The 15,628-nt window shown below is 23.9% G+C and overlaps 5 protein-coding genes across 5 annotated transcripts; 3 read left to right on the forward strand and 2 right to left on the reverse strand. All coding sequences in view use genetic code 6, as the record gives it.

The window, feature by feature from the left end:
* Positions 1-652: 652 nt before the first annotated feature.
* On the reverse strand, positions 653-4,081 carry TTHERM_00469350 (E1-E2 ATPase family protein; the record flags this gene model as incomplete). The annotated part of the gene is made up of 1 exon (XM_001025131.1): positions 653-4,081. One exon carries the CDS (start codon positions 4,079-4,081, stop codon positions 653-655), a length of 3,429 nt encoding a protein of 1,142 aa, XP_001025131.1.
* A 2,650-nt stretch (positions 4,082-6,731) lies between these two features.
* TTHERM_00469360 (HECT domain ubiquitin transferase) lies at positions 6,732-9,376 on the forward strand (the record flags this gene model as incomplete). Its single annotated transcript, XM_001025132.2, has 10 exons — positions 6,732-6,768; positions 6,968-7,102; positions 7,151-7,416; positions 7,640-7,698; positions 7,751-7,923; positions 7,981-8,201; positions 8,496-8,735; positions 8,788-9,029; positions 9,088-9,204; positions 9,265-9,376. 10 exons carry the CDS (start codon positions 6,732-6,734, stop codon positions 9,374-9,376), a joined length of 1,602 nt encoding a protein of 533 aa, XP_001025132.2.
* Positions 9,377-10,204: 828 nt separating this feature from the next.
* TTHERM_00469370 (hypothetical protein) lies at positions 10,205-10,804 on the forward strand (the record flags this gene model as incomplete). The annotated part of the gene is made up of 1 exon (XM_001025133.2): positions 10,205-10,804. The coding sequence occupies exon 1, from the start codon at positions 10,343-10,345 to the stop codon at positions 10,802-10,804; it is 462 nt and encodes a 153-aa protein (XP_001025133.1). The 5' UTR covers positions 10,205-10,342.
* A 371-nt stretch (positions 10,805-11,175) lies between these two features.
* On the reverse strand, positions 11,176-14,206 carry TTHERM_00469380 (DEAD/DEAH-box helicase; the record flags this gene model as incomplete). The annotated part of the gene is made up of 7 exons (XM_001025134.3): positions 11,176-11,917; positions 11,996-12,237; positions 12,492-12,603; positions 12,726-13,115; positions 13,720-13,744; positions 13,916-14,007; positions 14,109-14,206. 7 exons carry the CDS (start codon positions 14,204-14,206, stop codon positions 11,176-11,178), a joined length of 1,701 nt encoding a protein of 566 aa, XP_001025134.3.
* A 498-nt stretch (positions 14,207-14,704) lies between these two features.
* On the forward strand, positions 14,705-15,390 carry TTHERM_00469400 (Skp1 family, dimerization domain protein; the record flags this gene model as incomplete). Its single annotated transcript, XM_001025136.3, has 4 exons — positions 14,705-14,828; positions 14,899-15,095; positions 15,150-15,219; positions 15,269-15,390. 4 exons carry the CDS (start codon positions 14,705-14,707, stop codon positions 15,388-15,390), a joined length of 513 nt encoding a protein of 170 aa, XP_001025136.2.
* Between the last annotated feature and the right edge of the window lie 238 nt (positions 15,391-15,628).

The following is a 15,628-nucleotide window of genomic DNA, read 5'->3' on the forward strand; positions in this document are numbered from 1 at the left end:
TTATATTTTTGTTAAGTGGTATAGATAAAAATATTTGCACTCATAATATAAGGATTGGATAGCATAAAAATTTAAGATTTATTTTATAATCTCATTATTTTATGAAAATTGTATTGTTTCTTAGTTAGCCATTAGATTTGGAGACTACTTACTATCTAATAGAACTATTTTTTTTTTTGCATATAAGGATAACCTATCAACCAACACAAACAATATTTTCTTTTCTTTTTTTAACTAATAAAAAAATATTCTTTTAAAAAATCAACTAATTAATCGAAATCATTCAAAGAAATTTTATCAGCCTACCCTAATTATTGATTGCTTAATAAAATTAACTTGAATAATCTATTATTCAAATCATAAATTAATCAAAGTAGATTTTCTTTCTATAATTTAAAATTAATCTATGCTAATTGATAAATAAAATAATTTACATAATTATAGCTTTCATAAAAAAAATAATTAAATGATTTGAGATTTTTAAGTGAAAATAATAAAAATAATAATAGAATATTTATTTATAAAGAATACTTTTATTTGAAAACAAAAGTAGTTAAATAAAAAAAAATATTTAATTATAATTAATTTTATATATGTATATATTAATATAGTTGTAAGTTGGTTGTTAAAGCTAGGCAGATTTGTAGATTTTTCAATTGGATTTATCACTTTAATTCTAGAGTTAATTGTCGATCTTTAATGAATTACTTTCTTCATTGTTTTTAGCATTGTTATAAACTGGAGCAGTCGAAACTCCTTCATAAACTAATTTTGGATATTTACTTTCTAGTTTCTTAACAATAATTTTGACGATATATTTTTCATAAATTATATTAATTAGGCTGTTTAAAATAATAAATCCTAATACTGCCCATCTCCATTTATAAACCATTTCTGTGATAATGGTAGTTCCATCTACATTGGTGAGTTATGGATATAACATAAAGAAATCAACTACATCATATTATTCAGTATAGAGCATATAGATACTTAAAGCTGTAATAAGGGTCAAATATGTTGTGAAATATCTATTTGTATAGAATGGTTTCTTATGCACAGAACCTAAAGAGAATGCAATTATACAAGTGATGTACTAAAAGTTAGAAATCCAATAAAGAACAGTATTATCAAAAGAGTTTTGCAATAAATCACTTGGACTCATTCCGCTTTCATTCTAAAAAGTGATTGGGTCAATATACCAAGACTATGTACTAGTTACAGCTACCACAATTATTTAAAAACATAACTAAACTATACCAAGACCAGTGATAGATATAACGTTTGGAGGAGAAAAGAGACGATGAGTAGGTTATTCAGTATTTAATTTGTCAGAAGCTTCAGTCAGACCAAGCAAGAAAGCAAGTGGGAAAATAATGAAAAGATCCCAATAAAGAAATTAGAAATCAGATGGAACAGAACCTCTTTGATACAGAATGGCTGTAGTGGTAACTTAAATCATACTGTAAAGTGCCATAAATTTGAAACACTGGAATGAAGTAGTCAAACAGCATCTTCCTTCACGGAGAGCATATTCTGCTGCACTTATATTTAAAATTTTACTTGTGAAAGAAGCAGCAATAGAGGCTTCAGCTTCTCCTAAAGAGATACCCATATCAGCATCCTTAAGAGCAGAGCAGTCATTAGCACCATCACCACACATACCAATAAATGTATATCCTTTTTTGTTTGCATATTTCTACATTAGTCTAATTAGGGTTTATTTTTAGTTTGGTTTCATTCTAGCATAAACCTTACACAAATAAAGAAGGGTACTTATTGTTTAAATTTTATTATTTTCTGCATTTTCATCGAAGAACTTTTCAAAGAAGTTACCTGTGATAACCAATTCTATATTTTTAGTTTATAAGATGGTATCTAAATTTTCGATTTCATTTGATACTCCATTTACTTCGCAGAGGATTCTGTGGTTACTATAATCAAGAATGTAAGTATTTAAGCTAGGATTTAGTAGTAAACATTATTTAGCTATGTTAAGAGAGGTAATAGGATTATCACCAGTGACCATGTGTATTTAAATTTTAGCTTCTTGGAGTTTTTAGATATTAGGGATTGTTTCTGGTTTTAATTTATTTTCAAAAATTAAATATCCGACATAATTTAGCCCTTGCTCGAGTTAATCCCTTGGAGAGCCGATACTATTGGCATCAATTTTTTTATAGCAAAGAGAAATAACACGATATCCTTACTGAGTGTAGCTCCTTAGCTTTTCAGTATATCCGTTCTCATTATTTCCTTAAGGAATAGATTAAGGATTTGAAATAGTTTTTAATCTTTCTGGTGCTCCTTTTGTTAATAAATAAGTTTCTCCTTGGTATCTGACAATAGTTGACATACGCTCAAACTCTGATTCGAACTAGAAACATTTTAAAACTTCAATTTTTTCATTTGAAGCACTATCATATATCTCTTAAATTACTCCATTTCCTTCCTTTTAAAGTTCCTCTTCAGTCTTATCTGAAATCTTCCATCCAGAATTGTTAAACATTTCTTAATCCAGTGGATCTCCAACTGATTAACCGTTAAAATTTTACAATGTATGGCATGCTCCTATTATTAATCTTTGAACTTTGCTAAGATCCTTTGCCTCACTTACTTCTTTGAATTATCCTTACTCATATGCTGAAACCATCTTAAATGACAGGAGATTTTCAGTTAAAGTTCCTGTCTTATCAAAGCATAATATTCTAACAATACCGCAAATGTTAATCTTTTAGTGATTAATACAGTAAATTTTACAACGAGCCAAACGTCTCATCGAAAAATTAATACCAAAAGAGAGGCATGTAGGAAGAGCTGGAGGGACACTAATGGTAATAAGATCAAAACAACGCAAAAGTACATCTGAAGACTCAATCATTCCGTCATCTAGTTTTTGCATAAATGTTTTCACTGAAGCTAAAAAGGAAATCAAAGCACATAATCCCATAATTAATATGAAAAACAGAGAATCTTTAGAGAACGATATTTAGGAATGCTTTTTAGGATACATGATAGATCTTATAAGGTTACCCCTTAATGTTTCGAATCCAAGTCTAAATGCTTAACATCTTAAATTAGAAGTTTGTAAAATAATACTACCGCTATAGATGATATTTTATTTTATTTCATGGAATTTTTCATTGTCCTGCTAAATAGGTGTCTTAACTATTGGAATACTTTCACCTGTAAGCATGGATTCATTAACTATTGCGCTACCTTGGGTTACTACTAAATCACAGCAAGCTACTTCTCCTTTTTTAAGTTCAATAATATCACCAAAAATAACTTCATTATTCAATATTTCTTTTTTTTCTCCGTTTCTTATTACTTCTACTTTATATCTTTAATAACTGAATTTTTTTAGTCTTAAAAAGTTGGTTCTTTCTTCAAAAATTCCAAACCAATAACCTAAAAATGCACAGCATAAGATAATATATGCGTAGTAAATGTACCCTTCGAAGAACCACAGTGTGCAAGAGCCGATTTAAAAGAAGTAAAATGGAGTAAATAGTTCCAGCATGCACATAACAAACAAACCTTAATCTGGGATATCAGTGCAATTCATTCCATTTTTTTCTTGAGAGACACTTATACGAGAAGCATCAACAACATTATTCTAAGGAAATTGAATAATTTCTGAATTTTTCATATCAAATACATTTTCAAAGAAAGGGATAAACATTTCATCTTAGTAGATATATCTTTAAAAACGATATTAAAAAATTTTACTATTTCTTCCTTTTATTTTGACGAATTTTAAAATTTTTAAATCATCATCAGGACCAAAAACGCAAACTCCTGTAGCTTCTTACTCATTTACTACTTTGAAAAATAGCATAAACCTCCAGATAGGTACCCAATGCAGAACGACTAAACCTAAACCACCAGTAATTAAATAGAACATAATTTCCATTACAAAAACGGTAACTGATTACTTTATGAAGTGAATAGATTATATCTGGCATTCTTCCTAGCAATTAGGATATAATGTAAACTTTACTCCCTTTTTAGGATACACTCTTTTTTAGTGTCCCATACCGATTTGAGTTGATTGTTGATTTATATCAACTACCTCAGCCATTTCTTTTAAGAGATTAATTATATATTTTCTACTTTCTAATTAAGAAATTTTTCAGTTTATATTTATTATAAACTTTTATGTTTTCAGTAAAATTTTTAAATGTACCTAAATCAGAACTATTTAAGTTAATCAAGTGATTAAACAGATGCAAGAATAATTTGGAATTTAAAAACAACATCGAATTAATTGTTCGAATCGAATTAATATTTCGCATCAAATGAAAAAATTGCTTCGGATTAATAAATAATAAACCACTTTTGTATTAAAAATAGAAAAATTAAACAAAAAATTTACTTTTCGTGCAACTTCCCTTTTTACGAGTTTACCCAAAAAAGGATTAACTCAAATCTAAATCTAAAAAAAGAAATATACAAAGAATAATATAAAAAAATAGCAGTTTTTAAAAATAAAATAAATGTCGATTTAAATGATTTAATTTTGGTATATTTATTTTTTAAATATTTTGCATTTTAAATTAAAATATAAGAATGAAAAATTAATAAAATCAATTTGTTCCTTTAGCACCAAAAGATATTTAAAAAGTATTATATTTGAAAAATCTATCTATAATTGTGAAGTTTCATACAACTTTAGACGTCAAATAGGTTGCTATATCAGATAATTTTATTATAATATACATAAAAAATTACGTATTAAGCAGAGATTAATTTTTTTTAAATATAAGCAAAAAAATAAATTAATGATTACAAATTTGATTAATAGTTAACTGATATTGATTTTAGCTGCATATTTTATGAGCTCAGTAAATTTTTAAGATGCGTAAAGTTTAAAACAAATTCATGCTTGCTTTGAAACTCAATAGCATCAATAGAGATATTATTATTATTGAAAAATTTTCAATTATATTTATGTTATAGAAAATGATCATTTAATAAACAAAATTGAAGTTAGTTTAAAAAAGAGGATTTTTCAATTCCGTTATTTTAAATTTGAGAGAAAATGGGAATTTTTTTTTTCTCTAAATCAAATATAATAAATAAACAAAAAATTTATTTAAATTTTGTTGTTTATAAAATAATTACTTGTGTGGTTAATATAGACAAACCTTCATTGCGTTGAGTAGGTCAAAAAGAGTTATTTTAGTAATTAAAAAGTTTTTTTAGACTGCTTATTAAAAATTTTAGATAGATAGATAAATATCAACAAATAAAAATTCAAATAAATAAAATAAGAAATATTAATAGATAAGTAGTTTGATATAAGATTTTCTGATAAATTTTATGAAAATAAAAATAATTTAAAGGCAAATTTTATAAATTTTTAGCATACGCTTTAATTTTTAAATGCTATGATTTTTAGTGTATGAGATAGTTTATCATTTTATTTCTAAAAGAGTAATTTACAATTATATTCTAAATAATCTGATTTAAAATATCCTTTCGTTTTTGAAGTAATAATAAAAAGTGATAGATACCTCGATATTTATATATTTCCTTAAATCCTCATTAACTAAGTACAGTACAAAGGCTGTTCTTCTTCATAAGCGATTTTATAAAAATTTTGTTTAAAAATTATTCTATTTTTTTTGTTTGTTTTAATTAATAACTAAATTTGGTATATAATAATTTTAATAAATTTTAAAAATTTATTTTATTGAATAAAATATTAGATAAAAATATTGAATAGCTTGATTTAGTTAATCAAATCAAGTAACTAAGTAGAGTATATCTCTTTATTTCAATTTATATCAAACTTTAATAATACTTACCTTTAAATCTTGTGTATTTGAATATACTTATCATTATTCTAAAAAGAAAAATGTTTTTAGAATGTTTTTTTGTTTAATATATCAAAGAATAATATTTTTTTTTCTTTTATTGATTTTTTTACTTCGAATTAATATGTTTAAAAAATATATTTTTGAATTTTATTGATTAAAAATATTTTTATTATTAATTTAAATAATATTTTTTAAGTAAAAATCATTTTTGACAGTTAATTTATGCAAAAATTTCATTCAATTATCTATGAATTTTTTAAGTTAGTTCATGAAAACACCTCCAAAACATTACAATAAAGGAATAGAAATAAATTTAAACAATACTTATTTATTTATTGAACTTTTAAACTATTTTATTGATACAGAAAATAAATTAAAAAAAAATAATTATAAATGATATAAAAAATAAGTCATATTAGTTTGTATCATAAGTTATTTAATAAAAATAGGTAGAAATATGAATAAATTTAAGTCAGCATTTAAAATAATTACTTTTGCAATTTTAATAATATACAATAATTAAGATAAACGCTTATCAAAGAGAGAGAAAAACAATATTCAATCAAAAAAAGAGAAAGAAAGCAAGAGTTTTAATTAGAATAGATTATTTAATCTCTTTTTTACATATAGTATTCGAATAATTTCAATTTAAGAAGTAAATTTCTACGTAACATAAATATAAAATATAAAAGGTTTAAGATAAAACTTACTGGATTAGCTTTAACCAACCAGAGACGCATATTTATTTCTTGTTAATAAAAGAATACCCATATAGAGTAAGGTTAAAATATTTTTTTATTTACTTAATTATCTAATTTTAAACTAACAGGTAGTCATTAATACTGAATCTTACTTACTAACTAAGGAAATTTCAATAGTAATTAATAAAAGTCTATAAACTAGAAATAAATGGGTAACTGCACTGAAATGTTTAATAAAAAGAAGAGTATATTTTATTTTTAAGATTTGAACATATAATCTTGTATCACTTATGCCATATTAATTTGTTTTAGAACAATAACTGATTTATTATTTTTCAGCTTTATAAACTAATTAATTATGACTGGTTCATAAGATATGTTTTTATGATTGGCAAAATAAATGAGTTATTTTCTATTGGTTTATGTATTTTTTATTTTATATAGATCATAATTAGAGTCGTATATGTCCTACTTGCAATTAAAATATACCTGGAACGAATGACTTTAATTAGCATTTTGCTTAGTGCTAACGAAACAGAAATCCAATACAACAACATGCACCTAATTAGAACAACAATCGTAATCTTAATCACAGTGTTAGTAATAATAATGACTCTATTTAATAAGAAGGACAAAATTAATTCCCAAATCCCTCCTTAATAAATAACAACCCTAACTAACGCCCTTCGAACTAACCTCAAAATACAAATACGCACTAACATCACTAAAATCGTGGGCTGAGATAAAATTTTGTGTGGACAAAAGTTTACGATGAAAAAGATAAAACAAAATATACTTGGAAACAAGTTGAAGTAGGGTTGATTGTAGAACAAGAGCTCATAAAGTAGTTATCAAACACAGATATTAAAAATTTTTCATTTGAAGAGAAACAGGTAGCATTTTTTATGAATAAAAGATTCTGTATGATAAATTTAATAAATATAAAATCTACTTTAATACTCCAATTATTTAAATAGCGATCTCTCTTTTTACTATATGATAAATAAACTTTAACTTTAAAATTAATTTATATTCAAAACGAATTATTATTGTTGTTGTTAATTGTAATCCAACTACAAAATGATTGAAACGTATTTTATTTTAAATCTTTATTAGATATGGTTTAGATATAAGCTAGAGCAGCTAAGAATACCTTGGACTGAAGGCGCTCATTGGTAAATTGGTTTATGGAGTAAAACACCATTTTGAAGAATATTAATAAACTAGGATGGAGATTCATACAGATAATGTACTTCTTACAAGCTTAACTGCAATAGATTTAGTTGATCTTCATAAAGAAGTCAAAATAAGTATTAATGGAGATAAAGTCTAAGATGCAGGAGGTCTACTAAGAGAATGGATTCACATGATTACAAAAGAAATATTTGATAAAAATACAGGTAAGATTTACTTGAATCATACAAATAAAACTTAATATGAATAAATAATTTAACAAGGACTTTTTAGCCTTGCAGATTCAGAAGAAATCACATATAAAATAAACTAAGATGCAGATAAGTGTGATCATATTATGAATTGCTTTCGACTATTTGGAAAAGTTTTAGGAAAAGCTATATTTGAAAGAATTCCTCTAGAAGCATATGTAGATAAAACATTAGTAAAATAATTACTTGGCCAGCCAGTGACTCTCGATGATATCTATTCGTATGACCAATAAGTAAGATTAAAGTTTAAGTTCAAATTTATAAACAAAATCATTTATAAAAAAACCGTTTTAAAATTCTTTCCACATTCAAAAAGCTAAAATAAATGAAAAAATGAATAACCAAAAGGCTTCCCATAATTATTGTTTTAAAAAAAATAATTTTAGCAATTTTATTTTAAAAAAAGAGAGAAAATCATTTTTGGGATTTGAAAAATTATTTTTTTTTGGTTTTTAAGCCTAAAACTAATAAATTTGTATTTAAAATTAATATTTTTGAATTAAAATTATTAAATTTTATAAAATAAGCTTTATAAATCATGGCTGTACATTAAAAATAATAAATTGAAAGAGGATGACTTTATAGGTTATATGAGCTTTTCTAGAAAGACACCTTAAGGAATGATTGAGATAGATTTGATTGAAAATGGGTAATAAGTAGAAATAAATGAAAAGAATAAACAACAATATATAGATTTATGTATATAATATATTAGCTATAAATCAGTCAAAGATTTTATTGAAAATATTTAAGCAGGATTATATTCAGTATTCGTTTTTTTAAATTTAAATTTTTCTATAAAATAAATGTAATAAATAGGTCGTACCAAAGCATCTATTAGAGATTTTTGATGCTAATGAGTTTGAAATGATTTTGAACGGTCTTCCATTTATAAATGTAGAAGACTGGGAGCAAAATTCAATCTATAAGAATGGATACACAAAAACCCATCATTTAATTCAAGAGTTTTGGAGAATTCTAAGGTCTTTTGATTAGTAAAAACTTGAAAAATTCTTACACTTTTGTACTGGTTCTAGCAGGACTTCTGTTGAGGGATTTAAGTAATTAACTAATTTAAATTAATATATGTTTTTTAAATAAAATAAATAATAATATTAGAAAATTAGAGTCAAATAGAGGCAATTATGCAAAATTTTGTATTGAATAAGTTAAGTATGATTAAAGCAATCCATATCCTAAAGCTCATACATGCTTTAATAGACTAGAACTTCCTTTGTAAGATTAAAATTTTTATTTCGAAGCTAAATATCCTAATAATTATATTTTATAAAATAGATATCCAACAAAAGAATTATTAAATAAATATTTGTAAATAATTGTAAATAATGATTTAGATGGTATATTTGGTATGGAGTAAACGGCTTGCCTTAATCATATTAAGGGATGATACACTATTTTCAATGGAAGATATGTATCTCAAAGCTTAATTATTATTATTATTTTCTTCTTCTCTACTTTTTATTATTTTTCATTTATTATTATTATTTTTTCTTATTTATTGATTACTTATTACTTTTTTACTTACTTATTTACTATTTTCCTATTAAAATATTTAAATTTTATTTTTGATTCAAATTTTATCATAAAAATTTAATGGTAAATTTATTTTAAATAACAACAAATATTCACTAATAGGTCGAATAATTTATTGATTCTTTTATTTTGAGAGTAATTTTTAATACTTTCAAAAATTTAAGAAATACTTTAAGATTTATTTTGTTAAATTTTTTAATAATTTATAATATAAATTTTGCTTACTTTGAAACTAAATATTTTATGTTTCTTTTTTACATCCAAGTGAAAAGGAAGATACATAACATCCAAAAAATTTTCTATAAAATGTATTGAATAAAAAAATATAAAACTATGCATGTCAGAGGATAAATTTTTATTTAATCTACAAAATTAAATATTAGTTTATTTTTTATTATTGTCTTATTTAATTTTAACAATTTTTTAATCCAATTTTTTTTAATTATTCAAAGATAAACAATTTTTAACTTATACCAAAACAAAATATTAAAATAGACTTTTTATTATCATTCGATTAAATAAATTTTTAGAATTGGTTGTAAAATTTAGAATAAATTTAATATATTTATGGCTAAAATACAAATTAATTTAATTTATAATTTTGTTTTTAGATATATCATTTTAAAATTAAAATCAATAATTTTATTTTAAATTATAAAGAAATTACAGTATTTACCAGCCACTATTTTTTCTATGTCAATAGATATTATTCATTCAGAGAGTTATTATTATCATCATTATTTTTTACAAACCAAACAGAAATTTAGTTAAAAACAATAATTAAATTAAAAAGTAAATAATCTATAGAAAACTATTAAAAATGAATTAAAATTCAAGAGATAAGTATTTATCTTTTATGAAATCTTCTGCTGAAGATTAGTACTAAAAGGAACAACAATAATTAAAAATAAAATAACAGTAAAAATAAAAAATTATAAACCATAGAAATGTAGTAATTTTTGGTACAGACGATTAGAAAAAATAGGTTGAGAAGAACCTAAAGAATTAGATTTAGCTATAGTGTGAAATCAAAAGACAAATTGAATCAAAAGATAAAGAGGAATAGCGTAAAAATACAGGAATCGATAGCATTACAAATATGCAAAGAGAAAATTATATAGATAACCAGTATAGAAATCAGATGTTGAAATAAATTCAGAGAGAAAATAAGATTCTCGCTTAGGAAAAGCAAATTAAACAATAAAATGAAAAAAGAGAAAATTAGATGTACAATTAAGATAGATTTTTAGATTACTCAAAAAGAAATTAATATTTCTTTTGATTACATTATTTATTTAAGCAATTTAGAATAATATTATCTAAATTTAATTTTTTATTCCAAGATAAATGAAAATTATTTTATCTTTTTTATCTTTCAAGCATATTTATAGTATCCAGTAATCAATCAATCAATCTTTTTATATTGTTATCAACTTTTAAAATTTATTTTGTTTATTTTTGATTTGCTTTATGATATTTCTTTCCTTTGGATTAAGAAAAACACTATTTTTGTTTTTTAAATGTGTGATTTGTTTAAACATGCTAAAAATCTTAGCTGAAAAAAGGAGTTATTTATTTATTTCTCTATCTTTATTTTTTTGATATTTTTACATTTAATTTACATTGGTTTTAAATGAAAGTATCATTTTTCTATCAATAAATGAAATTTTGAATGTTAGTAAATTCCTAACTAAAATAGGTAGAATTTCTTCTCTTAATTCTGTTTTAATTTTTCTGATTGCTAGAATCGTTTGTTTGCTTGTGAGGCAGAAAATGGTTCTTAATAAAAATATATTTATTATAAAATAACTAAATAAATACTGATGGTATTATTGATTTTTATTTATTTATTTACTTGTTTTTTAGGAAACTAAATAGTCTTTTTTGAAAGTATACATTTACTTAAAGTTGACTCGAATTAAGGAATGAGTTACAAAGTGAATAATATATATTAATTGACAATCTTTAATAATAATTATAATTTATTTATCCAAATTTTATTTGGGGTTAAACATTTTTAGAGTTGAGGTCTTACTAATTTCTTTCACCTAAAAATTAAAAAGAATTATTTTAATATTTATCCATAATTAATATTAAATATATTTATTACTAAGATTCTTGCTTTAAGTTGTACTCCTTAATTTGAGTGCTGAAAGTACTTTGAATTTCAGCAAGTACTTTTTCATCTTCCTTAGTTGAGATGAAAGAAATAGCTTAACCTTTGGTCTCGAAACGACCAGCTCTACCGACTCTGTGCATGTAGTCTTCAGTAATTTATGGCATATCAAAGTTGATAACGAGGTTGACTCTTTCAATATCAATACCTCTTCCGACTAAGTCAGTAGCAACTAAAACTCTATTCTTGCCTTCTTTGAATTCAGAGTATATTTTTGTACTATAATTAGAAAAGTTTTGTTTAGAATAAAGCTAAAGAAAACTTAGTTAATAAGCATAAAGAAATATATATATTTACCGTTCGCTTTAGTCGAGGTTACGATAAATGAAGGCATTGTCGTGGCCTTTATCGGTGAGATACTTTGAAAGATATTTAGCTCTGTCTTACTTGTTGACAAAAATAATAACTTGGTTGTAGTTACCTTAATCAAGGAGTTAACGCAAAACTGAGATTTTCTACTTTTCTTCAATTTTAATGTGATATTATTCCAAACCGTGCAAAACAAGCTTTGAATTATCTTCAACGAAGATTTCAATTTACTTTTGTTAATTTTTGTTTGTTTATTATTATTATTTCACTTAATCAATTAGTTTTTAAATATTTTTTGATTAATCATGATAGATTAATTAATGCAAATAATTAAATTTAGAAAGAAAAAGCTTGGGGAAAATTTTTATTTGTTTTTTTTTTGATGTTTAAAAGTTAGAAGAAGGAGGCAAAAAGTAGGAAAAATTAAGAATAAATAAATAGTAAAGAAGAGTCCTATTATATATAATTCGTATTTATTAATTACATCTTGCAAGAATTTACGGCAGGTTTTTTTACTTTCATCTGACATGGTACCACTAAACATCATAACTTATTTCTTTCTAGGAAGTTCGTAGAAGATATTTTGAACATCAGATCTTTATTTATTATTTTAAGTAAAGGATTTTCAATACAAGCTTGATCCAGTTAAATTTTTAAATTTTTAATCGAGATATAAAGCAAATAGAATGGTTATTGATAAATTTTATTCTGATTTTACCTCATTTTGTTGCTGCTCAAAACACGATCGCATTCATCGATAATGAAATATTCTATATTTTGAGTTTCAATAACAGAAGGCTTAGCCTTGATTAAAGAAAGGCAACGACCAGGAGTAGCAACGAGGATATGGGGCTTCTTAGTTTTGAGGGTATGGATGTCAACAGATTCTTCAACACCTCCATAAACAGCCTTAACCTTGAAGTTGGTGAATTTACCAAGACGCTTGAATTCGTTCTTAATTTGGAAAGCTAATTCTCTAGTGTGGCACAAAACTAAACAACTGAAAGGCTTAGCATCGTCGGGTAATTGATTGAGCACTGACAAGACAAACACAGCAGTCTTTCCAGTACCGGCCTTAGCTTGGCACAAGACGTCTTTACCATGGATTCTATTTTTTATATACAATCAGAGTTTTTTACATGTATTTTCAAGGAGGGTTAAGGTAAGTTTTTAAGTAGATTTTTGATAATTAAGTGGTTGAGTTAGAAGAGGACGGATGATGTTATAATGAACATTAAATTTAATAATTTTTAGTCTCTAAAATGATGAGGTTATTTATACTATTTTGTAGTAAAAACCATTAAATCCATTTATTTATTTATTTTATAACAATAAGCTTTTAAAGACCGATTGTATGTATTTATTTTATTTATTTATGTATGTATTTATGTATTTATGTTTTTGTGGATTTATATCAATAGTAAAGTAACTAATAAATATTTTAAGCTCTAGCTAAGAGACTATAATTCTAATCTATCGTCTTTTATATAACATAATCTTCTTCTCTCTTTCTCTCTCACACATTTTCTTATTATATCTAATCTCTCTCTCGCGATTCCTTCTTCTTCGTCAGTAACCATAATATATTTGTTTGCGCAATATATTATACAACGACTCAGGGGAGGATGTCGGAAGAAAAGAAGTATAATGGCAAGGTTTTGAGTTTGCCATTATATTTTTAGTAGTTTTAAGTAAAGTTGAAGTAGTCTTACGCATTGGGGATACATTAGTGTTGAACTATTTTTTTATATAAAAATATTTTAAGATTTATTCTTTTATTGATTACATTTTCATATAATTAATGAGTAAAAGAGTTCGACCAATCAAACAGATTTTGCCAGCATTCGAAAAAAATATATGATTGCAATCAAATGTTAATAAATGCAACTAAATAAAAGTCTTTATTACCTTCAGATGGTCTTTCAAAACCAGCTTCTTTGACACTTCTAAGTAAATCTTACTTCAATGAAAAGTCATTAAATGAGGAGTGACCGCCAGTGCTATATTTTTAAATAGACAATAATTATTTAAAAATATAATATATAAGTAAAATGCAATAATTTGTTGATAAAAGTATTATTTTCTTATAATAGTTAATTACTTGAAACCTTAGGCATGCTTCTAAACAGGAGCAGTTGAGTTAGCTTCAATTTCATCATCGGGATCGTAGATAGGGACTTCTTCTTCTTGGTTGCTCATTGTATATATTCTTTTTTATGCTTTTTCTTTTTGAAAGATCTTTAATTTGATTTATTATTTAGATACAATCAATTATTGCTTTTTTAAAAATTTTTATTTATTTGAAATGACTTTAATTATAATTATTCATTATTTTTTAAAATCCTTTCATCTATTAATTTATTTATTTATCTATCTATCAATCAAGCTATCTATATATCTTCTTTGTCTTCTTATCAAAACACTCGTTCACCCTATTCTTTATCTCTAAATCCATTCAATTCAATTGCAAAAATGCATAACTTTTATACACTTCTATATATATTTTTATTTTTGCAGCAATTATTATTGTTATTAAAGAAACATCAGTGTCTCCCAAAAGGCTTATCTATTATAAATAAATAAATCTTAAAATACCTACATTTTTTGTAAAATAACATAATTAAAAAATAAATCAAAAATACATTCGATAGATTTAATTAGTATACGATAAAAAAAAAAAAGAAACTCATTTGTGATATGGATATAGAAGAAAAGTAAATTACCTTCTAAAGCGAAGAAGGATAGCAATTTAAAATTGATTACTAAGCGATGTTTTAGTTTTCTAAATTTATTTAGGATTAGCCTGATTTAAACTTAAATGGTAACATATTAGCTTTTCTAAATTTCTAAATAAGTGTATGATATAGAATTAAAAATTAATATAAAAACAGAACCTATAAAATGTGCAATAAGTACTCCTATTCTAGAGTTGATAATATAATTTGTAAATGATAGAAAAACTAATTATCAACCTAAGACTATACCAAAGCCTATACTTTCTGGAAATATTTCTTTATACATTAATGAAATAGATTATTTATTCTTAAAGAACATAAAATCTGAAAAGGATTTATACCAATTACTAAAAGTAAATTAATTGAGTCGATATCAAGAAATAGAATTTTGTTTTAAAATTTTCAAGGCTGGTGAATATTTTTATATGGACACATTATTAGAACTCATTTATGCTTTCACCGCTTCATAGTTTATAGGTATTAATTCTATAAATAGCTTAATTTGCTCATATTTATTTTAAAATAGATAAAACAAACATTGAGTTAAGAGAAAAATATGGAATTTAGGAACCAATGACAGAAACAATAGAAAAAGAGTTGAAAGATAAATATTCAGATATTTTATAAGGTACACCTTTTGAAGAGTGATATTGATATAAAACAATAAAAATTATAATAGTAGTAATTTTAAATTTTCGAAGTAAAACAATATATAACTATTTATATGTATGATTAGCAAAAGCTTAAAAAAATATGATAAATTTATTTATAATTCAAATAAAATATAATAAATCAATAAATGAACTTTTTATACTATTATATTTTTAATATGAATTTCAGAAAGTTAGTTTTATTTTAATAGGTTTCAGTCTCTATTTTTATTTCA

This window comes from Tetrahymena thermophila, assembly GCF_000189635.1.
Source record: "Tetrahymena thermophila SB210 genomic scaffold scf_8254371, whole genome shotgun sequence".
In the NCBI taxonomy this organism is placed as follows: Eukaryota; Ciliophora; class Oligohymenophorea; order Hymenostomatida; family Tetrahymenidae; genus Tetrahymena; species Tetrahymena thermophila.